The sequence below is a fragment of the Artemia franciscana genome, chromosome 21 (assembly GCF_032884065.1).
Source record: "Artemia franciscana chromosome 21, ASM3288406v1, whole genome shotgun sequence".
Taxonomy (NCBI): domain Eukaryota; kingdom Metazoa; phylum Arthropoda; class Branchiopoda; order Anostraca; family Artemiidae; genus Artemia; species Artemia franciscana.
Genome location: NC_088883.1, coordinates 9,330,579 through 9,355,556, shown reverse-complemented (window position 1 = coordinate 9,355,556; position 24,978 = coordinate 9,330,579). Strand labels below are relative to the sequence as shown.

The 24,978-nt window shown below is 35.1% G+C and overlaps 1 protein-coding gene across 1 annotated transcript; it reads right to left on the bottom strand.

Annotated features, from left to right (window-relative positions):
• Positions 1 to 5,350: 5,350 nt before the first annotated feature.
• LOC136040674 (uncharacterized) lies at positions 5,351 to 6,091 on the bottom strand. Its single transcript, XM_065724973.1, has one exon. It carries the CDS (start codon positions 6,089 to 6,091, stop codon positions 5,351 to 5,353), a length of 741 nt encoding a protein of 246 aa, XP_065581045.1.
• Positions 6,092 to 24,978: the final 18,887 nt, after the last annotated feature.

Below are 24,978 nucleotides of genomic sequence, written 5' to 3'. Positions count from 1 at the left end.
ACCTCTTTCATATACGAAGTAATTTCTGGTCGTTTTAAGTTTTAATGTCGCTCCTTACTTTCAGTTAAAAAAACTTGTTTTTTTTATTTAATTTCTGGACGTTTTTGAATCAATGCATGTTTTGATTTTGGCTCTCCGCAGAGGAATAATTAAAACAAAATTTGCATTTTTTTTTTTGGCTAAATGGCTTTCTCATAATTTTGATCGAATGATTTTGAGAAAAAAAGAGCGGGGGAGGAAGCCTAGTTGCCCTCCGGTTTTTTGGTTAATTAAAAAGGCAACTAGAATTTTTGATTTTTTACGAATATTTTTATTAGTAAAAGATTTATGTAACTTATAAATTAGCTTAAGTAAAGAACTTTTGTATTTTCATATTTTTATTACATATATGAGGGGGTTCCCCCCTTGTCAGATCCTCGCTCTTTACATTAAAGCTTAAATTTTGTCCCAATTCATTAAGAATGACCCCAGAATCACAAAAGCCGTAGAATAAATAGTTGAAATTACTAAAAATACTTTAGCGTAAAGAGCGAGGTATTAGGAGGAGGTGAGCCGCTCAAATGGGTAATGATTTCTGTTTGTTTTAAGTTTTAATGCTGCTCCTTACTTCCAGCTGAAAGAACTTTTTCATATTTATTTTTCATTTTTTTTTTTAAATAATGCTAGTAAATCCTGCGCTCCCTTCATGGAGATTTTCTTCCACCATGACAAACTATCGATGGAAAGTTCCCCCAGCATATCCCCCTCTTCTCAACCCCTCCCCCAACCAAAAAAATCCTCCTGAAAACGCCTGTACACTTCCCAATAACCACTACTATATGTAAGCACTGGTCAAAGTTTGTAACTTGTTGCCCCTCCCACGGGGACTGTGGGGGAGTAAGTCGTCCCCAAAGACATAGTTATAAGGTTTTTCGACTACGCTGAATAAAATGGCTATCTCAGAATTTTGATCTGTTGACTTTGGTAAAATAATTAGCGTGGGAGGGGGCCTAGGTGCCCTCCAATTTTTTTGGTCACTTAAAAAGGGCACTAGAACTTTTCATTTCCGTTAAAATGAGCCCTCTTGCAACATTCTAGGACAACTGTGTCGATACGATCACCCCTGAAAAAAAAAAACAAAAACAAATAAACACGCATCCGTGATCTGCCTTCTGGCAAAAAAATACAAAATTCCACATTTTTGTAGATAGGAGCTTGTAACTTCTACAGTAGGGTTCTCTGATACGCTGAGTCTGATGGTGTGATTTTCGTAAAGATTCTATCACTTCTAGGGGGCGTTTCCCCCTATTTTCTAAAATAACACAAATTTTCTCAGGCTCGTAACTTTTGATGGGTAAGACTAAACTTGATGTAACTTATATATTTAAAATCAGCATTAAAATGCGATTCTTTTGATGTATGTATTGGCATCAAAATTCTTTTTTTAGAGTTTTGGTTACTATTGAGCCGGGTCGCTCCTTACTACAGTTCGTTACCACGAACTGTTTGATAAAGAATTTAAATAAACATTATAATAAAGAACAGACACTAGCCTATATTAATTGAAACTTTTAATATAAAGAGCGACTTCAGAGTTTCATGAATTCTGGTTACTGCGGTTGTTTTGCAGAAGAGTAGAAAAAAGAAGGACTTTGACTGAGAATTAGCAAAAAGATACCGATTCATGTCCGTTGTGGAATGAGTGCAATGAGGTAAAAAAGAGTGTGAAAACTACGAAAACTCCTAATGCCTACTAAACCCCTCGTTTTTTACGCTAAAGTTTCACTCTTTCTCATAACTCAACTTTTTAAAACAATAAAAAACTTTAGCGTAAAGAGCGTGGCGTTGAGAAGAGGAAAACCCCTTTCATATACGGAAAAATTTCTATTCATTTTAAGTTTTAATGTCGCTACTTACTTGCAGTAAAAAAAATCATTTTAATTTTTGAATGAATGCATGTTTTGATTTTGGCTCACCGCATATGAAAAATTAAAACAAAATGTGAATATTCATCTTTTTTGCTAAATAGTTTTTCTTAATTTTGATCGGACGATTTTGATAAAAAGGGGTAGGGGAGGAGGCCTAGTGCCATCCAATTTTCGGTTGCTTAAAAAGACAACTACAACTTTTTATTTTAAAAAACATTTTTAATAGTAATAAATATACGTCACTTACAAATTAACTTACGTAAAGAAACTCTATTTTTTTTATTGTCTTTACGTATATGAGGGGGTTTACCCACTATTCAATACCTTGTTCTTTGCACTAAAGCTTGCATTTTGTCCCAATTCCTTAAGAATTACCGCTAAATCACAAAGGCCGTAGGATAAATAGTTGAATTTGCTAAAATACTTTAGCGTAAAGAGGGAGGTACTGTTAAGGAGACGAACCTCCTTATATACATAATAATTTCTTTTTGATTTAGGTTTTGATGCTACTCCTTACTTCCAGCTGAAAACAACTTTTTTATTTATTTTCTCATTGTAAATTTTTTTTAAAATAATACCTAGAAAATCTTACGCCCCCTTCATGGAAATTTTCTTCCCTAATGATAAATCTCTCCATTAAAACATCCTCCCACATACGCCCCTTCCCTCAACCCCTCTCCTCCTCAACGCGAAAAAAGTCCCTCTGAAAACGTCTCTACACTTCCCAATAACCATTTCTATATGTAGACAATGGACAAAGTTTTTAACTTGCAGCCCCTCCCCGGGGGACTGTGGGGAATTAAGCATCTTGAAAGACATATATATTAGGCTTTTCGACTATGCAAAACAAAATGGCTATATCAAAATTTTGATCCGGTGATTTTGGTTAAAATGAGCATGGGAGGATGCCTGTGCTATCCAATTTTTTTGGTCACTTAAAAAAGGCGCTATAACTTCGAATTTCCACTGGGTCGATACAACCACCCCTGGAAAAAATAATAAAAATAGAAATAAAATAAACACGCATCTGTGATATTTCTTCTGGCAAAAAATACCAAATTCCACATTTTTATAGATAAGAACCTGAAACTTCTACATTAGGGTTCTCTAATATGCTGAATCTGATGGTGTCACTTTCGTTGAGATTCTAGGACTCTTAAGGGGTGTTTCTGTCTGTTTTCTAAATCAAGACAAATTTTCTTAGGCTTGTAACTTTTGTTGGGTAAGATTAAACTTGATGCAACTGATATATTTAAAATCAGTATAAAAATTCGATTCTTTTGATTTAACTATTGGTATCAAAATTTCATGTTTTAAAGCTTTAGTTTCTATTGAGCCAGGTCGCACCTTACTACAGTTCGTTACCACGAACTGTCTGAAAAGTCAACAAAAAAAGACTCCATAATTTCGAATCTGAAATCGCTGTCGTCTTCCCGATCTTTTTAATGGTTTCTTTCTTTGCATTTTCCGCTAGTTTTTCTACAGCAACAAAGCAGCTATAACGGTTGTTTATCCTATAGTACAGGAAAATGAGCTCCAAAAAGAGGTCGACCCGAAACAAATTGCGACAGAAATGATTTTTACACCATCTTGTAGAGAAAAAAAAAACTGAACAACATATTCATTTTCGCATATTCTGAGTCGACGCAAAATAACCGTTGTTTGGCTTTTAATGCTCTTTTTTCCGTTATTCGAATAAAAATCGCAATTTTCGTGGACATCGGTTTCTTTTGAACTGAAGTATGATTCTAACCCAAAATAACATGGCGAGACCGAAAACGAAGTCGGACTTAGCGTAAGAAGCACCATAAAAAAGTAACTGTATTTTTTCGACTTTTTTTCGCCTAAATAATACAATTTTCGTTGTAGCCCGATTTTCTTGAATGAAAGTGTGGTTCTGACGTAGAATCACAAGCTGATACCAAAAATAGAATGAAATAGGTTGTTCACTGAACCAAAAATAAAATCGTAATAATGAATGAATTATGTACATTTTCTTAGAAAATAATTAGGGAAAGTGAATTACAAACCGAACTGGTTTTCAGTGGTCAGTATCGTAAATCACGCTTAAAACATTCTTCGTATACTATTTAGGGTCAACCCATAGTGTCTAATCTTCACAGTCTATTAAATAAAATCAATCTTATAAAAAATACAAAATAGAGAATCAGATTCCGACTAGTTTCACAACTTATTCATTTGGAATGGATTAACGACTAGGGTTCTAGGTTCTCTTCATTATTGTTTCTGTCGATTTTTGGGGAGTTGGAACACATTGTTCCCTTGCAGGTTCTGCATGCTGGAGTACAAACTAAGCCGTTCTTAAAGAAGCTACACCTCGCTGAACTACACTGTACACGACAGGAGCACTTCACAATCCTTAGGAGCATACTCGGGGCTGGTGGGAGGTCAGTTCTTAATGGGTACAAGAAGTCATCTTTATTCTTCCATCCTCATTCCTCGGCTTTCAGTTCCAGATCAGGCTCCCCGGTTCATACCTGAACTTGATAAAAAAAACTCTATAGCTATGAAACTTGGCTGCATCAGAAGTTGGTGGCAGATGTTCTGGGTGAACAAAAGAGTTTGCCGTTGTCACTTTCTTTTCAAAAACTTCTCTGCGGAGTTTCTTCAAGTTCCCTCCTTTCGACAAACCGTATATGATCGGCAGGGCACCTTCACCAGCGGTCTTGATTTCCTCCTTCGAAGCGGACTTCTGCATGGACACTGCAGCTGATTTTCGAAAATCATTGTCTTCTATCAGCCTCTTCAGTACAAGACCTTTTCCCACACCGTGGATTCGCGAAGTAGAGTCACAGCCTAACAGGGCGTGAGCAAAAAGGATCAGATGACAAGTATCTTGTCCCAGCTTCTCTTTCAGGATGTGTATGTCCCATATTCGGGGAGCTTTATTCGACTTTGGCTCAGGTGCGAAGAATAGTTTCTTGCTTGACAAGTCACAGTGGTAGCATAAGAGAACCAATAGATCGGTATCGTCCCCAATATACGGCAGTGTCGTGATACCGTGAAGAGGCAACATCAGCTTCCACAATCGGGACATCTGCGTCACCTGATGCCTAGGAGACAGAGACACCCTTTGCACGGAGATGATCAGCCAAAACGTAGATAAACCTGGCTTTGTTTTTCTTGCAAGATAAGAACTCTTCTTTCTTCACCTTGAGCTGCATATCTGCTGCGAAGAAGATCTCACGGCCAACTGTACGACTCCTCTGCGAGTGAGCCATATCTTTTATGAAAGCCCCACCATCGTAGCCGTCGAAAACGATAGTGGCAGATGGGTACTTTCCTGTCACGTAAGTTGCATAATGGTCTAGAATCTCCAGGTATCTTTCATTTTTTGTCCATGGTATCCTGTGCAGCAGAGCTCCTCCGTCTAGGATATATCGAGTTCCTTCGGGGAGGGGAAATGAATGCATCTCAAGGTTTCAAGCCTGGGCTATGGCCTTCGCAAGCTCTGGTTTGTTCGCAGTCCGGAACTTGCAGGAGCTGTCAAAAAGTGACGCTGGGTAGGAACACAGTTTGTGTTGAAAGTACTCAGTTTTCGTAAGATTGATCCTTTTCGCGATTCTGATAAACCTCTGAAAAAGAAGAGTCGGGTCTAGTCGTTTGCAGTCTCCGCTTGGACTTTGCTTGGTCGTCATCTGGATTGCCTGTTGTTTTCTTCGAAACACAAAGTCAGAGACCAGCTGTCCAGACATGGCGTCAATGACTTTTAGGCCAACATCTTTGGCAGAATCAACGTTGGTAGACGGATAGGCAGTTAGACCATTTGCTATGCTTCTTAAATGAACATCTCCCTCAAATGGTGAACCCCTTTCCAGAAACTCGATAATCGTCTGCGTATCTTTGCAGTCTCTCCGTAACATCGGCTCTGACATCTCCTTGTGCTGATGGCTTGTAACGTATAGAATTGGTGAGATACGTTCCATCAGAAGGTTTACTGTAGAGCAGACTGGTTGCGACAAAACCCAGAAGGGCCTCTGAGCCTCTGTCATGCCTCTGCCGTTGGTAAGGCCACCAGAGGTTTTAAGAGAGCTCATAAGCTCCTGTTCAATGACAAGATCTGTGGAGAGTCCAGCCCAGAATCTATCAGAACGTCTTACTACATGCATGCCACTCTGGAAAACCTGGTAGACCGTAGGATGGGTATCTTTGAGCTTGTCCATTCGCTGGATGTAAAGATGGCATGATTTCGTATAGTGGTTGTGTCATGCAGGCACCAGGTATGGTAACATGTCTGAGGTACCTAGTTTTCTACTCGACTTTCTGGCATTACTTGAGGTCTTCGTCTAATTGATTTCTCAGTCAAATCTTGGGAATAAACTTTGAAATTTTTAAAACACTAAGTGATGAATGTGACGATTTTCATTTTTATTGCATTACGCAGCCTTCGAAGTGTCTTATACTAGTGCCTAGTTCAGGTATTTTTACGGAAAACCGATCATTTGTTGAATAACAAGTGCCGATAGTGAAATTTTTTCGTTTTGCACCAGACACCCAATCTGACTTCATTTTCTGTCTCAGCTTGTCATTCTGGATAAGAATCATACTTCATTTAAAAAAAAAACGGTCGGATACTAAAATTATATTTTTTTTCGGAAAACGTAAGAAAAATCGCATTAAAAGCCAAAACACGGTTATTTTGCGTCGACTCAGAATATGCGAAAATGGATATGTTGTTCAGTTGTTTTTTTTCTCTATAAGATGGTGTAAGAATCATTTCTGTTGCAATTGGTTTCGGGTCAAACTTACATTTGCCTGCACTACTAAAGAAACAGAAGCAGTGATTAAACACAAAAGAAAGAATTAATTTAAAATAAGAATATTCTGAGACGGTTTTCTTGATTGCTATCAATTATCACTCAAAAGGAGGATGGAAAAATTTGTGAAATGTTCCACCATAGATAAAAATACTATAATCAAAGGTTCAAAAGTCTGAGAACTCTTTTATTTTAAAAAATTTAAGAATATCGTCTGTAGCAGCAAAAAGAAATTCTATTATTTATTCAAACTTTTTTTTATAAGACCGATTTTGATTTCGATGAATAAATCGGGATTTCGATGAGTTTATTGGCTCATTCGAAATTACATTGATGTATTTAAAAACCTTTCTTAAATAAACAAAAATATTTTCAAAATATAATAAATTTTATATGAAAAATTGCATTTTTTTACAACACTGCGGTAGTAGTAGATAGCTAGCAACCTAGCAAGAGTTGAATTAAACAACGAACTATCCGAACACCAAAAACAAGAAAAACAATAAGGGATTTTTTAAGACAATGGGAAACAAATTAGAATGAATATTTCGGTCCTATGTCCAGGGGCCGTCCTCAGCAATATAAATAAGAAAAAACAACTTAAAAGAGGATAAAATCAATAAAACTAAAATGAACAGTTTTTCAAAACAGTCCCAGCATCCTTACCTCAGCGAAGTTCAACCAGGACTGATAAATAAATTGTAGATGCAACTCATTGGAATGAAAGAAAATGATTTAAACACACATTTTTAATGCCCGTCTAGGGTTTTTCGCTGCTAATCTTATAGGTCTATTGATGACAGGTTCTGTGTTAATGTCTATTGGTTTTTTATAATATTTCGTAAGGTCATTTTTAATTAAATTTGTGCATAAAGAATTCAGTTAATATTCTCGTAAATCTCTATTTAAGGAAATATTAATATTAATCTTAAGTCTGATTTCAATTGCTTCTCGAACTACTTGCTTTATGCCTAGATCATTGCTAATAATGGCGGATTCTTCAAGAAGTATTATGTGGCCAGGATTTTCGAAAACATGACTGCTTAACGCAGAATCAAAAGAAACAGAAGTAACATTAGATTTCAGAGCTTTGGTGATATCATCTTTATGTTGTTTTAAGCGTTTCTCGAAATTCTGGTGGGTTCTCCTTAGATAGAATTTGCCACAGTCCCATGGTCTTTGATAGACACCTCTTTGGCGAGCAACTGGAGTCTTATCTTTACCAGAATTTAGGAGATTTATGATTTTTAAATTATTTGTAAATACAACATACAGATTATTTTGTTTGCATACTTTTTTAAGATTTCTAGTGATTTTTGGCATATACGGGAGGTAAATTATGTTTTGGGGCTTATTGGGATTCTCACTTGGCAAATTATGGTTGATTTTATGGGAATGTCTTTTCATTCTATGGTTAATTGTATTATTAATAAATAAAAGAGGATACCCATTTCCAAAAAGTATGTCCCTGATAAACTCTAGTTCAGCTGCGATTTAGGAATCAGAACAAATGTTCAGGGCACGATCGACGAGAGGTATTATGACACCTCTTTTAACTTGTTGGGGGTGGTTTGATCCAAAATGTGAATATCTATTGTTTTGTGTTGGTTTTCTGTAAATAGTAAAATTGAGTTCATCTAAGCTAAGAATAATTAGAACATCTAGGAATGACATTTTATTTGCAATTTTATTTTGGAAATTTTAATTTATTTTGCAATAAACTATAATCCACGATCATACTAATAAGTTGTCTAACAAAATTATAAAAAAATTAAAATATCCAAAATAAAATGGTAAAATTACTCTACAATTATATAATAAACTTTTTCCCCCGAGGCAGCTTTTGTCCAAATTTTATGGTCTACTAAAATTACAAAAGCAAGGCATTCCTTTAAGGCCAATTGTAGCTTGTACAAAAGCCCCGCCTCCAACATTGGAAAATGGTTATGTATAGCCTTCAAACCATTGCTTTTTTCTCAAAAATCTTATATATGTAATTCAGTTGATTTAGCTGAAAAACTCAAAAACGTAAATATTTCAGAGAATACAATTATCAGTAACTTTGAAATTGTGTCTACATAGGGCCGAGATATTCATTCTAATTTGTTTCCCACTTTCTTAAAAAATGCCCATTGTTCTTCTTTGTTTTGGTGTTCGTGATGGAAAGGAAGTTTGGTCTTCGTCGTTATTTACAACAAACTATAGCCAATAGCTTTTAAATTATGTAAATAAAACATTATTTACAAGATGATACAACACACGCTGGTTTTTCGACAAGGTAATTTATATATAAGATCCCGGTTACAGCGGTACTCTAGCAGCCTAGTAAGAGATAATCACATCCAATACAAAGTATAGGTAAAGCTGCTCTAACAAGTGGTACGACAGTTTTAGGACAGTTCTAATTCAAATACTGGATAAATCTCTAAGAATAGCAGAAGGAAAGGCTGTGTATAAAACTGCTTATTAGTTCTATTTTTAATTGCTTGATACCTATAAATCAGGTAAAACTGAATTAAACAAGAAAATGAATTACGAAAACCTTACAGTTTTTTACCCCGTGAAAAATATATGAAACACTTGAAATTAAATGGTTATAAATATTTTGTAAGGTCTGCAGATTTTAAAAAATAAATAAGACCTGCGTCATATATTCCCATTATGATACTGGTTTCCTGGGTGAATGATCGGAAGGAAGTCTTTTATTATACTCCAATTTTTGATTAAACAAGAGTTAAATATTTATTGCTTCAAAATGAACGAAAATATTTTTTGAAATTGCAATTTTACTGGGTGATTCCGCAGAAAAAACATGTACAGCTCATTATCCTCTTTCAAAGCCATTTACAGAACTGTATGTTTTTCAACAATGCTATAACAGCTTTTCCCGCAAAATACTAGTCCAGGAATCATGCACTAAGTAATATAAACCTATATATCTTTTAACGGTTGAAACAGCGTATTTTTTCTGTTGAAGTGACTCTAGTCTCAGGAGTTATGGTTTTTTATGGCTCTTAGTATTAACCAAGTGACATATAGCAATCGCCAATTCTGTCGGTCTGTATGTCTGTCGGTCTATTTGTCGGTCCCTGTTTTGCTACTTTAGGTACTTCCAGGTAGGCTAGGACGATGAAATTTGGCAAGCGTATCAGAGATCGGACCAGATTAAATTAAAAATAGTCATTTTCCCGATTTGACCATCTGGGGGGGAGTGGGAGGCCGGTTAATTCGCAAAAAATAGAAAAAATTAAGTATTTTTAACTTATGAGCGGGTGGTTGGATCTTTATGAAATTTGATGTTTAGAATGATACTGTATCTCAGAGCTCTTGTTTTTAATTCCGACCAGATCTGATGACAGTGGAGGGAGCTGTAGGGGGGGGACCTAAAGTCCCGGTTTTGCTACTTTAGGCACTTCCAGGTAAGCTAGGACGATGAAATTTGGCAAGCATATCAGGGACCAGACCAGATTAAATTAGAAATAGTCGTTTTCCCGATTTGACCATCTGGAGGGGGGGAAGTGGGGGACCGGTTAATTCGCAAAAAATAGAAAAAATGAAGTATTTTTAACTTATGAGCGGGTGATTGGATCTTAATGAAATTTGATGTTTGGAATGATATTGTGTTTCAGAGCTCTTATTTTAAATCCTGACAAGATCTGATGACATTGGAGGGAGTTGGAGGGGGGGGGGACTTAAAATCTTGGAAAACACTTAGAGTGGAGCGATCGGGATGAAACTTGATGGGAAAAATAAGCGCAAGTCCCAGATACATGATTGACATAATCGAAACTGATTTCCTCTCTTTGGGGTAGTTGGGGGCGGGGGGTAATCCTTAAAAATTAGAAAAAATGAGGTATTTTCAACTTATGAACGGGTGATCGGATCTCAATGAAATTTGATGTTTAGAAGGATATCGTGGCTCAGAGCTTTTATTTTAAATTCCGACAAGATCCGGTGACGGGGGTGGGGAGTTGGGAGGGGGAAACCTAAAACTTGGAAAACACTTAGAGTGGAGGGATCGGGATGAAACATGGTGGGAAAAATAAACAGGAGTCCTAGATAGATGATTGACATAAACGGAACGGATCCGCTCTCTTTGGGGTAGTTGGGGGGGGGTATTTCTGAAAAATTAAAAAAAATGAGTATTTTTAACTTACGAACGGGTGATCGGATCTCAATGAAATTTAATATTTAAAAGGATATTGTGGCTCAGAGCTCTTATTCTAAATCTAACCGGATCTGGTGATAATGGGGGGGAGTTAGGAGGGGGAAACCTAAAATTTGGAAAACACTTAGAGTGGAGGGATCGGGATGAAACTTGGTGGAAAAAAACACGAGTCCTAGATACAAGATTAACATAACCAGAACGGATCCACTCTTTTTGGGGTAGTTGGGGGGGGGGAGGGTTAATTGTAAAAAATTAGAAAAAATGAGTTATTTTTAACTTACTAACGGGTGATTGGATCTCCATGAAATTTGATATTTAGAAGGATATCGTGTCTCAAAGCTCTTATTTTAAATCCTGACCGGATCTGATGACATTGGGGGAAGTTTGGGGTGGGGAAACCTAAAATGATGGAAAACACTTAGATTGGAGGGATTGGGATGAAACTTGGTTGGAAAAATAAGCAGAAGTCTTGCTTACGTGATTTACATAATTGGAACGGATCCGCTGAATCGGAGGGGGGGGGGGTAATTCTGAAATATAAGAAAAAATGACGTATTTTTAACTTTACGAAGGAGTGATCGGATCTTTATGAAACTTCATATTTAGAAGGACCTCGTAACTCAGGTATCTTATTTTAAATCTCAACCGGATCAAGCGTAATTGGGGGGGGCAGTTGGGGGAACCGGAAATCTTAGAAAATGCTTAAAGCGGTGAGATCAGGATGAAACTGGATGGGAAGAATAGAAACCTGTCTAAGATACGTGACTGACATAACCGGACCGGATCTGCTCTCTTTGGTGGAATTGGGGGGGGGGGGTAATTTTGAAAATTGAGGTATTTGTAACTTACGAAAGGGTGACCAGATCTTAATGAAATTTGACATTTAGAAGGATCTTGTGCTTTAAAGTTGTAATTTCAAATTCCGACTAGATCCTGTGACGTTCGGGGGAGTTGGAGGGGGAAACCGGAATTCATGGAAAACATGAAAATTGGGGTATTTTTATCTTACGAATAGATGATGGGATCGTAATGAAATTTGATTTTTAGAAAGAATTCATGTCTCAGAGCTCTTATTTCAAATCCCGACCATATCTTTTGACATTGGGGGGAGTTGAAGGGGGATATCTTGGAAAAACACTTGGAGTGGAGGAATCGGGATGAAGCTTGGTGGATAGAATAAACAAATGTCCTTTATACGTGATTGACAGAATCGTACTGGATTCGCTCTCTTTGGGGGAGTTGGGGGGAGGGGTTTAGTGATTTGGTGAGTTCGGTGCTTCTGGACGTGCTAGGGCGATGAAAATTGGTAGGTGTGTCAGGGAGCTGCACGTTTTGACTTGATAAAGTCGTTTTCCCAGATTCGACCATCTGGGGGGCAAAAGGGAGAGGAAAAATTTGAAAAAATTAGGGATTTATAATTTACGAGTGGGTGATCGGATCTTAATGAATTTTGATATTTAGAAGGACTTTGTGGCTCAGAGCTCTTATTTTAAATCTTGACCTGCATTAAGCCTCTTATTTTCCTTTTTAAATCAATCTATTGATTCATAGAATTTTGTTAGAGCTCATACCATATGATCTCTTGGCTCTTAGCTCTTTTCGCCTCGTCACAAGTGCCATGTGAGCTCTTAGCTCTTGTTTTTATTAGTATAGGATAGGATCGTCTCTTAATAGATTACTAGCTGCCGCTACAACCCGGATCAATAAGGTACCTTACCTTACAAAAGTTTAACGATTATAAGGCTGCAATTAATCCTAAGGCTACTACTTAATTGATATTTCAGTTACTATGAGCTAGCGTTTTTTTATTACAAGAATGTGATAAACTCTGAAAAATAAATAGTTTTTCTTTAAAAAAATTATTAGATTTAAATTTTTTTTAAATTTGGTTTCAACTATATACGATAAAAGTTACATAGTCACCATTTATAATAAACTAAATAGATTCTCTATATAAATTGCTCTTTAAAGTAAACAGATACATTTAATTTTAATTTTTTGCGTATTTTGGGTTAAAGTTCATTCCTTACTATTAATTTCATCTTTATCCGATGAAACTTGCATTGTTCCCATTTAAGATAGTATGTATATACATTGTTAAAATAATATGCTAAATTTATCCTTTATATAATTGTGAACAGGAAAAAAGCCTATGTTTTCTTCTTAGTTCGAATAATAAGAGACAATCGTTTGTATGGCACCTCACCCCTGAAAAGTAATTTTTCAAAAGATTATTGCATTATCTTAATATAAGCTAACAAAGGCTATTAACTATAACATGAGTTATTACAATAAGCTATAACAATTATAATTATAATTATAAGTTATTAAAATGTTATAGTTAAATACAGTTTTTCATAAGAAAATTGATTATATTTAAAAATCTAAAAATTAGATTTGAGCTATATTCGATGAAACTTAAATAGTCCCCATTTTAATTGAACTACATCAATCCTCCATGTAAATCCCTCATTATAAAAAACAAATCACCTTCCTAATAACCCTATATAGGACAGTCAAAATTCCTTTGCATCAACTGCCTCGACGGCATTATTATTTTCCATTTTCCTTTTTCTGCATATACCAGGGTACTGAAAATCATAAGGATCTCTTATATTCCAGTTATTATGGGCTACATCTCGTTCCTTGCAATTAATTCCAGCTCTATTCAATGGATTTTACATACTTCCAATTTATAATGAACTTTTCAAAAGATGATTGTATTATCTTAACTTCTATTTATTATACCCCGTGCTTTTTTCTTTTCTAGGCCTCAGTTTTACCCGAAGAAAATTACATTGTTCCCATTTATAATGAACAATATCGATTCTTTATGTAAATTGCTCTTGAAAAATATATTTAATTTTAAAATTTCAGTTATTATTGGCTAGGTTTTGTTCCTTACTATTAATTTAGCTGTATCCGATAAAACTTGCATAGTCTCCATTCATAATAAGCTATATCAATCGTTTATGTAATTACAAAAAAAACTATGGCTTTTCTTGGTTGGAATAGTAAAAAACAATCCTCAGTATGGCACTACACCTCAAAAAAGTAACTTTTCAAAATATGATTATTTTATCTAAACTTTTACTTAATATGTGTCGCGACTTGTTGTTTTATGAGATTCAGTTATATCCATTGAAACTTACATAATCCCATTTACAATTAATTATATCAGTCCTTTATGTAAATCACTTTTTATAGTTAACAAATATAAAGGCTAATATAGTTAACAAAGTAAGGGAAAATATAACTCGAAAAAGTAGTTTGAAAAATTTTGAGGCGAACGTTGTTCTTGTTTTTCTATATATTTCTTCTTTGTCTCTCCCTCGGTGAGACTTCTCTTGTTACCGTCTATTTTTTTTACTTTGCTGAACCTACACTAATGCTGAACGCTCTAAATCATCAGTCATCTATTCTTCAACAAATGGGATATTTTTATTTATTCTTATATTAGGGAAGTACCTAGTGATTTTAGAAAAATAAGTCCAGGTATAATAAAAGGGATAAGAATGACTGTGGTAATGACAGAGGTAATTGCTTGATTTCTGTAAGAAGCAAATTACTTAGCATGATGATACTTATTAAACAATGCAGTTACTAAAGTTGTAAAGAATAATAGTGCAAATTTACTAAGGGAAGAGGATGTGTCGGCCAAACTGTCACACTTAGGTTAATCATCAGGTCTAAGTCAGTGGCGGATCCTGGATTTTCTTTAGGGGGTGGTGCATAATAGGTTGCTTCGATACATTTGCGAACACAGAAATATCATTAATTTAAAGGGAACGTTGACGATTATATGTCGAAGGTAGGAATTGAATTGGTCGTAAATTTAATCTAAAAACTGGTGAGGGTTAAAGTTCTAATAAATCTGTTGAAATTAAAATGGTATAAGAATATTGATACAAAAATGATGTTTAATATTTTCTGCATAATTTTTCACCTTTGCGCTTCTGACAACTATAGCGAGTGAGTTAAGCTTTTTATTGTAAAAAGAAAAAAAAATGGTCTTGAACCATCTTCTGGGGCATGCACTTTTTGTGACAATTCGTTATTCGAATAAAGACCAAAATCGTCAGAAAAATATGAACTCTAATAAAGATGTATGTAGGTATGTCCTTCAAACTAAGTATATGAGTCAAAATGCTCCTTAAAAAGCAAATAATTATGTGTTTGTTATCTTTGTATTTGATAGGTGTAGATTGGTGATTTAAATTTTCAGGGTTTCAAGCTGTGGATATTTCTAATTAGTTTTTTTTTTTTTTATCTTGAGACTTTCAGATATTCAATTCAAACGTTAAATTTCGATATATCTGTTGTGCACAAAAATAGAAATTTGAAATTTGACTCAGATTCTTAGCATTAAGTAAGAGAATTGTCCTGTAAAAATTTTTATTTATAAGCAACTAATCGTGGAAATATAATTGGATGACATGTATCAAAATAAGTGTAAAAATCCTCAGTGGCATATATAGCAGTTTAGACAATTTTATGGACAAATATATACAATCCCTATATAAAAACATAACTATATTTTGTGACTGATTTGTATTGAGAAGGTGAGAAATTCTGAAAAAATATCGTAGTTGTATTCCGTTTCCGTGGTTAACTCAAGTTGTGTGATTTTTCACTTTTTATCAAAATTTTATTAGTAAATGTTCGAAAAAAAATCGATGCCATTCCACTGATTCAAACTGAGAATTCCGAGACCCATCTATACCAGCTAGAAAAAAAAATAATTATTTGCCTTCTTTTATAAACAATTTTCCGAAAATATATTCTTCTTAAATGTTTACTCCGACCTTTGAAGCAGTATTTGGACTTATATACTTGGTTTTAAGCATATTCTTATACGAACCAATATTAAATATCTAAAGAGTTTGGCCATTATTTTAATGTTTTAGGATGAACAGAGGAGGTGATATGTCACATAACGCAGAGCTTTATTTTGATTAAAATCGGCAGTAAAGTGGCCACCATTTGCTTACCAAAATCCAAAACTTAAATTAATAATTTTTGCACTTCTCATACATTTACTTTCTTTTATCCAAATCCCCCCAAAAAAAACACTGTTGTAAAAAACAAAAATAAAAAACAAACCCGCTTCGGAAAAAAAAAAATAAACACAAAAACCAAAACAGACAGCCAAAAAAGTAATGATATCAATTTCTTCACCTCAGCGACATAGCAAGGCTCGAAAACAAAATTTTGACAGAAAAAAAGTAAATACTTTGCTTTCCAGCCGCGTTGTGATAGCACAATCCTGAAATATCGTTTTGGCAGCTTAAAGAAGTGGAATTCTAAATTTCCCCTTCTTGTTATTACGAAATGAAGATTTTCGCCTCCAAGTTCGCTATTGTGGTAATGGGGACAGATTCTCCTGATAAACCTAAATTTAATTAAATACTTTTTGGCGGTATGTGTCATTAGTATAATCTAACAGAGACTGCATTCAGTAACTAAAACCTTGTTTCAAACTTGTTTGCAAAAAAAAAAAAAAAACAATAAACAGTCTTTAAAAACTCAACTATTAAACATCGATTACAAAAAAGTAACTTCCGTCCCAATCCAAACCAGAGCAAGGGGTTCCAATCACAAATCCACCACTACGTCAAGGGGGGGGGAGTCCTGTTCCCCCTGGATCCACCACTGGGTCTAGTTCTCAGCTCTATAAATTAAAACGGGGATTATTTTAGATAAAAAGTGGTTTAAACCCATTTTTTAGGGGTATAAAGATGATGAAGAACAATAAAATTCAGCTGCGTTTTCTTAGTCTGCTTATTCTAAGGTAAGTGATCCGGAAACCTTTCCCGGACACTTTTGTTAAATGTTCTCCAGAGGAATTGTCTAAAGATAGTCTTAGGAACTCTCTTGACTAACTGAATGTCAAAGAGTAAGCTGTATGAAAAATATGTCTAGAACCTTCTTTCTAGGGTAATAATGAAAGAAAGATAAAGATGGAGAGTGCACATTCTACAGCGGAAGAATGACAGATGGACAAAGATGAAGTTTTTAACCATTTATCTGGGGTCAAATGAAAAGCGGGGTGGGCTTCCCATTCCAAATGGAGTCATAAGAAAGGATCTGAAGGACATTTAAAGGAAAAGGAACTCTACGGGAGAGGATGTAGAGTGAATTTGAACATACTTGCCTGCAGGAGGAGGGTTCGCAGATGTGCAATTACGCAGCACGATAGTACTAATAGTATCAGACGATACTTTTTATTAAAATAATATTTTGAAGTCAGATAATTCTATTCTTTATAAATTAATCTATTTGGTTGTAGCCTTTCAATGATTCAAATATATCTTAGACAATATCACTGTGAAATTTCAATTTATGAACATTTTCTGCAAAAATAATCTGTAAATACAATACTGTACATTATAGCTTTTGCCCTGAAAACATTTCTTTGTGCCTCTAACGTATTTTTGTGTGCTAAATTCAGGAACTTAATCAGGATTTTTCTGTAGCACAAAACTTATTCATTATAATATTCATATGCAATTTAAAGAAATGTATCTTTTTTGAACAAAACAAGAATTAGTAAAAGTAAGTGGCCGGCTTTGTCATCGCATATTCAAATGGTTCATTTTGAGAAGAAGTACCTTTTCCTCTTCTTACTCATATTCCAGGTTCCACCAATGTTGCCACCCCGTCATTCATCATATTCTCCTAGCGGAAATGAGCAGCATTATGTCACGTTAAACAATCTAGATACCATTAGAAGCTACGGCGCAGCTGGGGATGAACTGGAAACTCTGCCTATGCTCAACTCATATGCTCAGTCTGAGTTTTCGAATTTAAATGGTGGACAAGTCCATGAAGCATTTGTTTTGGATGAAGGAGAGCTGCGGAAACAACCTTGGCCAGAAATGGAGCATAATCTAGCAGGAAAATATTACGAAAAAATTCATAACAGTAAATTGAAATTTTGACTTTTCGTTTTTTTTAATGTTGGACTCTTGATTGATAGTCCAGGTTAGCTGTACTTTTTTTTAGTAGTGGATTTATTTAAAGCAAGCGACACAAAAAGGTAATGCTCCTTAGAGTTTTAACGAAATTGTCGCAATTACAAATTGTCGCAATTCCGAAATTGTCGCAATAACGAATTATCGCAGTTACGAGATTGTCGCAATTACGAATAGTCGCAATTACGAAATTATCGTAATTACGTTATGATGTCGCAAATAATGATGTACAGTGTAAAAAAGGTAAGGTAAAAGACACGGCACTTGACCCTTCAAGCTCAAACCGGTGGTGCTGATCTCCGTTTTGAGGCCCTTCAGCCCGGAAGTGCAATTCGGGGCTGGGGGCTAGCCATCCTGTGCTTTCCCTCACCCTTTCTGATATACAGTGTATACATATAACTGTGCAGAATATACAATCCAGAATGCAACCTAAAAAAAGCTGTTTTTGAAATTCAACGCCTTTTTAACTATTGGAACCGTCACGTTAATTACGTTACCAACGTTGAAGAAGGCAATGTAATTTAATTAAGGGATATGTCCATTAACACTAATACACTTAAATGATGATTATTTCTGTATCTTTGCACAGTTCATGGTTTACAAAACGTCTTTTATATATTTTTAAGCGCATATTGAGTTTTTCTCTATGTTTTTCGTTATATGTATTTTTCTTGCTGTTGTGGCGGTGTATATCTTTTGATCTATCGCATTAATTATGATAACCAAAACATTGGAGGTCTTATCCAACACTTAAATGACGATTATTCCTGTATCTTTGCACAGTTTTTGGTTTACAAAACGTCTTTTATATATTTTTAAGCGCATGTTGAGTTTTTCTCTATGTTTTTCGTTATATGTATTTTTCTTGCCGTTTTGGCGGTGTATATCTTTTGATCTATCGCATTAACTATGATAGTCAAAACATTGGAGGTCTTATCCAACATTGTGCAAGTTACTAGCGTTCGAATCACACTCTTCCCTGAGATGTTTATATCTCCATATAATAGCAACCAGAATATTGACTACTTTTTCCAACGTTGTGCTAGTTACTAGCGTTCGGATAACATCTTTTCCTAAAATGTCTATGTCTTTAGTGAGTATTTCCACATATTGGTAACCAAACCATTGGCTCGTGATTATTAAGAGACATGTCTTGCTCAACATTGCGTAAGACAGCGAATAATAAAATTTTGAACAAATTGAGTAAATTTTGAACAATAAATATATATATATATATATATATATATATATATATATATATAATAAATATTTTATTTATTAGTATTTATTTATTCATATTATTTATTCAGTATTTTTTTATTTGTGTTATTTATTTAATTTTTCATTTATTGGTATTAATTTATTAGTATTATTTATTACTATTTTATTTATTTAGTTTTCAAGAAGCAAAAAAATGCAAAATCGATTTAATGACTCTAATATTTTCTTTTGTTATATATAGAAACATGTCTTTGATGTTAGAGTTGGGCTAACAAAACCGATAGGGTTTTTAGCTTCTTTTGCAAATGTGTATGCAATTAAATAATTCTCCTAAGAGAAAAAAATTAAGAATTGTAGGTATGGTGAACTCTTCTTAATATATGGAATGGGAATGATCAGAATAGGTCTGAGACCTACCCGATCCTGACCTACCTCCATCCTGATCCTGATGAGGGGTAATTCTAGCCCTTTAATGCTTATTGGTGCAGATATGTGCGTTTTTTTAACATTTTTTACTCCTTCAATAAGATTTTCGTTTTCATTTCCAGCATGTGTTTTTATTGCACGTCTGCTTTGACAAATGTAAGCTCGGCAACGTCTGCTTGTGAAATTCATTTGTAGAATAGAATTTATCGTGTTTACTTTAATACATGGTTGTCGTCTTTTTTTTATTATCAAAATAGTGCTTTTAAATTACTTTTTTAATTTAATAAAATAATATCTCTTTTTGCGTAGAGTAAAACTGAGTAGCAGTTTTTTGAGGCGTGGGGAGGGGAGTATTTAATGTAGATTGGAAAGCAGTGTTATAACTGCAAAAGTGCTTTTGGTTTCTTGTAAATAAATTAAACGCAATCGATACATACACTCTTAGGATAACAAGCAACTGGCTAAAATATTAACAAAATCATAGCTAAATATTTCTGATTTCTTCAAAATTATAGCTAATATTTCTTCAAAATTATAACTAAATATTTAAATAAAAGCCTTTCAGAAATAGGACTTTTTGGAAATAAGGAGATTCCAAAACTCAAAGGAAAAAAGGTTTGATCAAAATAATTATAATTATTTGATCAAATAATAATAATCAAAATAATAAAATTTAAAAATAAATTTTGAACAAAATATGTATATATATATATTTATATATATATATATATATATATATATATATATATATATATATATATATATATATATATATATATATATGTAGATATATATATATATATATATATATATATATATATATATATATATATATATATATATATATATACATATATATATGTATATATATATAAATATATATATATATATATATATTAGCAAATAATTTCTAGAGTAAACTTACATTAAATGGCCTTCTTGACCAAGCTCAGACGAATTACTCCCTTCCACCTTCCCAGGTTCCTGGTTATGTAGTTGCAAAGTTTATCAATATATGAAATTGAAAGAAGTTGGAAGAAAAGGAAGATAAGTTTGCGAATGGAGACTAGAAAATTGGAAGCTAATGTGAAGACATTGGCCAAAGGGGGTTCTAAAATGTGGCTGCTTCCAAAGACAGAAGAATATTTTTTGAATATTCTCCAGAGAAATTGTCTGAGAGTTGTTCTAGGCACCCGTTAGACTCACCTTGGGACAAATATTTGGGTGTACTAAAATTGTGGTCCGACCCCATTCCCTAGAGACTGTAAAGAAAGCTTGAGATGGCTAGGACATATTTTACTGAAGAAGGGTGGAAGATTGCCAAAGATTATTCTTTTCGACCATCCATCTGGGGACAATCAATAATCTCAAGCCAATAATTTCAATAATTATCATAGCTGTATTGCATCAGATTAACGACGCTTCTTGACTACTAAGGTCCCTGAGTCGGCCCTGCAGTACATTACTACAGCATGATTCGATCTCTGGGTCCCAATTATTATCATAGCTGGCTAATTCGACTTTGGACTTTTAAAGTAAGACCTATTTCTGCTGTCCAATTGTTAACTAACGAAAATTTGTTGCTAACAATCCGTGAGATCATAATACTTTTTTCAAAAGCTATGAGACATGACCTCAATGTATAAACCAAGACTTTAAACAATATTCCTAATTTCAAACAAATACAAAAAAGGGCCAAATAAACTCTGAAACACAAAGAACGTCTTCACTTGATTCTGAAATGGAAGATTATTTCTCGGGATTTTCAATTTTAATTTCACGCGTACACTCCATCAATAATTCTCTGTTAGCTCGAGGATAAATGATTGTAAGTAAAATTCGTGCTAAAATATTTTGTGGATTAGGTAGAAATAACGTAAAAATTGAAGGTGACTTAGGTTCTATTTTAAAATTAGGGTCTAAATTGGGAATAAAATCTTGGGTCTATTTACGAAACCTTAAGGTGTGCCATATTTCACAATTACTGGATCATTCTGTTTTTAGTATTTAGTTTCATATACTTGTTCCATTATTGAAAATATGAGTGTTTTATTTACATATAACGTCGTCACTTGCCCTCACTGATCCTGCATTTTCTGGGATTAGAAGGACTGGTGTAATTTAGCAGCTAATCTAAACCGTTTAAAGTACATACCCTCTTATCCTCTGAATTGTTTACATCCCCTCCAACGATCCAAAGATAAGTAATCGGGCTTTTCGAATAAATAATCTTGCAGTAATCAAACACAGTATACATTTTACTTTCTGTAGTTGTAGATTTTATGTTGATTATTAGAATTATTTTACTTGTGTTTCGGGAGTCTAAGGGAAACCCTTTGTAAAAGCAAATGATGGATTATGAAATTTGGGAATCCAAACTATCTTTTCAACTGTCTCACTCGGCAGTAAAGATTTTGGTGTGTAAAACAGCGTTATTGAATTAGCGTCAGTTCTCTTTAGGTATTTGACCAGTCAACAACTAATTGAATTTAAGCCGGATTAACTCTGTACCTGTTTGGAATAAATAACGAGTGAAATACTTTTGAACTTGTAATTGAAACTTGTTAGATAAATTCATAAACTTGTATATGATTACGGCTAAAGGATTATTTATGGATTGTGGCTGAGAGTTAGTATTCAGCACTACTATCATCTGAGTCGTGCATTGAAATATTCGGATTACTTGTCCCACTCAAAGATAATCTATTATTTATTTTCATGGCATTCATTTAGCCAATGTGGATCATTTCATAATTGTGCTTATTGAGAACTTATCTGTGGATATACCTTTTTTGCTTAATTGTTTTTGGACTGATGCCCAGTCGTGAGTAAAATTTGCTTATCATGGACAATTGGAATACCAGTACGCTTTATTATTGCTCAGTTTTGAACTTTGCTCGGCACAATCTCGATGAGGGGTTGAACCATCAGTCGATTGTGAAATATGCTAGTGATTTTTTCCCGTATGAAGATGTTCTTGGCGCTAAGAATCTTTTATGTAGCAATTGATTCCTAGATGAGCCTATACCTCGTCGTTCGGGACCCAGTGATAAGAATAGTTCATTGTCGGACATTATCGCTACTTTTTTTTGCGGCTCTGCAGAAAATATTGATTTTCCAGAGTTCGTGATCAAATCCCCCTCTGAAGTCCGTAGCATTCTGGCGTCACCTTACTCTATCCTTACCGCCAAAGTCAACCAGTGCCTTGATCAGCTAAAATCGCTTGCTCACTTCAATAGACCAGCAACGTCTATAAATAGTTTTTTGGTCTCAGATAGTGAGGGTACCAATTGCCAACCCTCGTATGCCGTCGTTCTTAAATATCTGCCTCCAGAATTAAGAGACTCCGTTTCTTGCAAGGAATAGCTTGATTCTTTCGCCGGACATGACGGAATTATGTCGGTAAAGTTCGATCCGGTAAGGAAAAAAAGGGTTGTTGTTACGCGGGATAAAGTTTCAGCCAATTCTCTTGCCGTATCTGCTGTTGCGAGCAATTAAAATATTCTTGCTAAAATAATTGATTTCGAACCTCTTGGAGTAATTAGGGGACTTCCCGATAGTGTTTCTAGCAGTATACTCGTCTCCGCTATTCCTGGTCTTGTTGAGGCCACCCAGATCGGCTATTCTCATACATTCCGTTTAGAGCTCCTTGATTCCGCTGCACTAAAATCTGCCATCGCTACTGGTCTGCACTTGGGTTACGAGTCTTTTAAAATATCGGAATACAAAGAACTGCCCAGACGGTGTCTTAGATGCCAAAGTATCCATCATTCGTTAGCTCACTGCCCATGTGCCCCGAATGAGATGAAGTGCTCTAAATGCTCTGGATGCCATTTCAATACTAAAGACAATCCTTGCTTAAAGGCTCGAAACGTGCTCTGAACTCTGCTCCAAAATGAACCAAGCAACTATTTTAAGTTTTGCTTCTGTCAATATTAACGGCACAAATGACAAAGACTTGTTAATTAATGAATTATTAGTCCATGACATAGTGTTCATGCAAGAACATCTTTTGACCAAATCAAAGGTTTCTAGCCTAAAGCGATCTTCTGTCCACCGTTTTTTTTCGCAAGAGGCCAAAAAAACTAGAGGCCACCTTTTCCGGTGGCCTAGCAATGTTATTCCGTTTCCCCATCAAAGCCTTCTGTGATTCATTGTGATGATAGCATCTTAGCGATTCAATGTGACAGTACCGCCTTTATAAACGTTTACTTACCTTGGGATTGACGCTTGATAGCATCGTTTATATCTTTCGCTAAATGTTTCTCTAGTTTAAGGTCTCTACTTGAAAGTCGACGTTTGAAAGACCAAAATTGGGTTTTAGCTGTTGACCTTAACTGTGACATTCTTGGTACCTCCGATAGGTCAATCCTCTTTCTAGAATCACTTCCTAGCATATATCACGTTGCAGTTAAGAGCCTCCCATTCGAGTATATTCATAACAGAGACTATTCAAAATGGAACCTGGATCACGTGATCTCTTCCAGTTCCAGCTTAATATCATCGATTGTCAGGGTGGACGAAGAGAAGATTGATGACGATCACCTTATTCTTAGCTGTAATTTGTCCTGTGAGCTATCTGGCAGAACACTTTCGGCTCAGCCAAAGTGGCATACGAAGTTGAACTGGGATCGTGCTAATGGCCACTATACCTTGCTAAGCTAACTGCTTTACTGTTGACCATAAAAGTTCCATATCACCTGCTGTAAACTTCAGTTTCCTCGCCTTCGAGTAGAGTTGACCAAAATTGCTATTATTATCAAATTATCCATTGCCTTACATCAGCTTCAAAAGCTGCAGTGCCTGTGGATAAAGTTCGGATTGGTAAAAGAAAGCTTAATTGGAACGTTGATCCTGAAGTAAAACGTGCTAAGCAAAAAGCGAAATTTTGGCTACGTATGTGGATATCATGTGATCGACCATCGTCCGGAGCTGTTTTCTCTGTGAAACAAAACTGTAAACTTGAATGTAAGGCCAGTTTGAAGAGAGCACGCTTGAATGCATGGCCAGGCCCCACCAATAAGGCCTCCTGGAATAAGGTTATTAATAGTGAGAAATGTTCCCCATCTATCCTATCTTGGCTCCAGCTAGCTAATTTTGTTGATCATTATAAGGGTGTGTTCAGTGTATTTAATAGTTTTCTTCAGTCTTTTTATTTCAAGTGGCTTAAACCGCTTTTACTATACCGTCTCCTGCAGGCTCACGTCCACCCTGTAGCAATATCTGAAATTCGCCGGGGCTTTAAGGAAAATTAAGCGTTCAAATAGGCTTGATGGTGAGGGCCTTTCTTACCCATTTTTTCGTTATGACTGTCCTGCTCTACTTAACCATCTACAAATATTTTTGCAGTCTTGCTTAGTACAGTCGCTTGTTCCTGATAGTTTCCTTTGTGGCCGTGTAACGTCTATTCAAAAGCGAGGCAAGGACCCCACGTCATGTGTAAATTATCGTCCCATTACAGTATCGTGTTTTTTAAGTAAGTTCCTTGATTATTTGCTACTACC

Bases quoted from the DNA above. Each gene is read 5' to 3' on its own strand.
- LOC136040674 (XM_065724973.1), bottom strand. From the start codon at position 6,091: ATGGACAAGCTCAAAGATACCCATCCTACGGTCTACCAGGTTTTCCAG.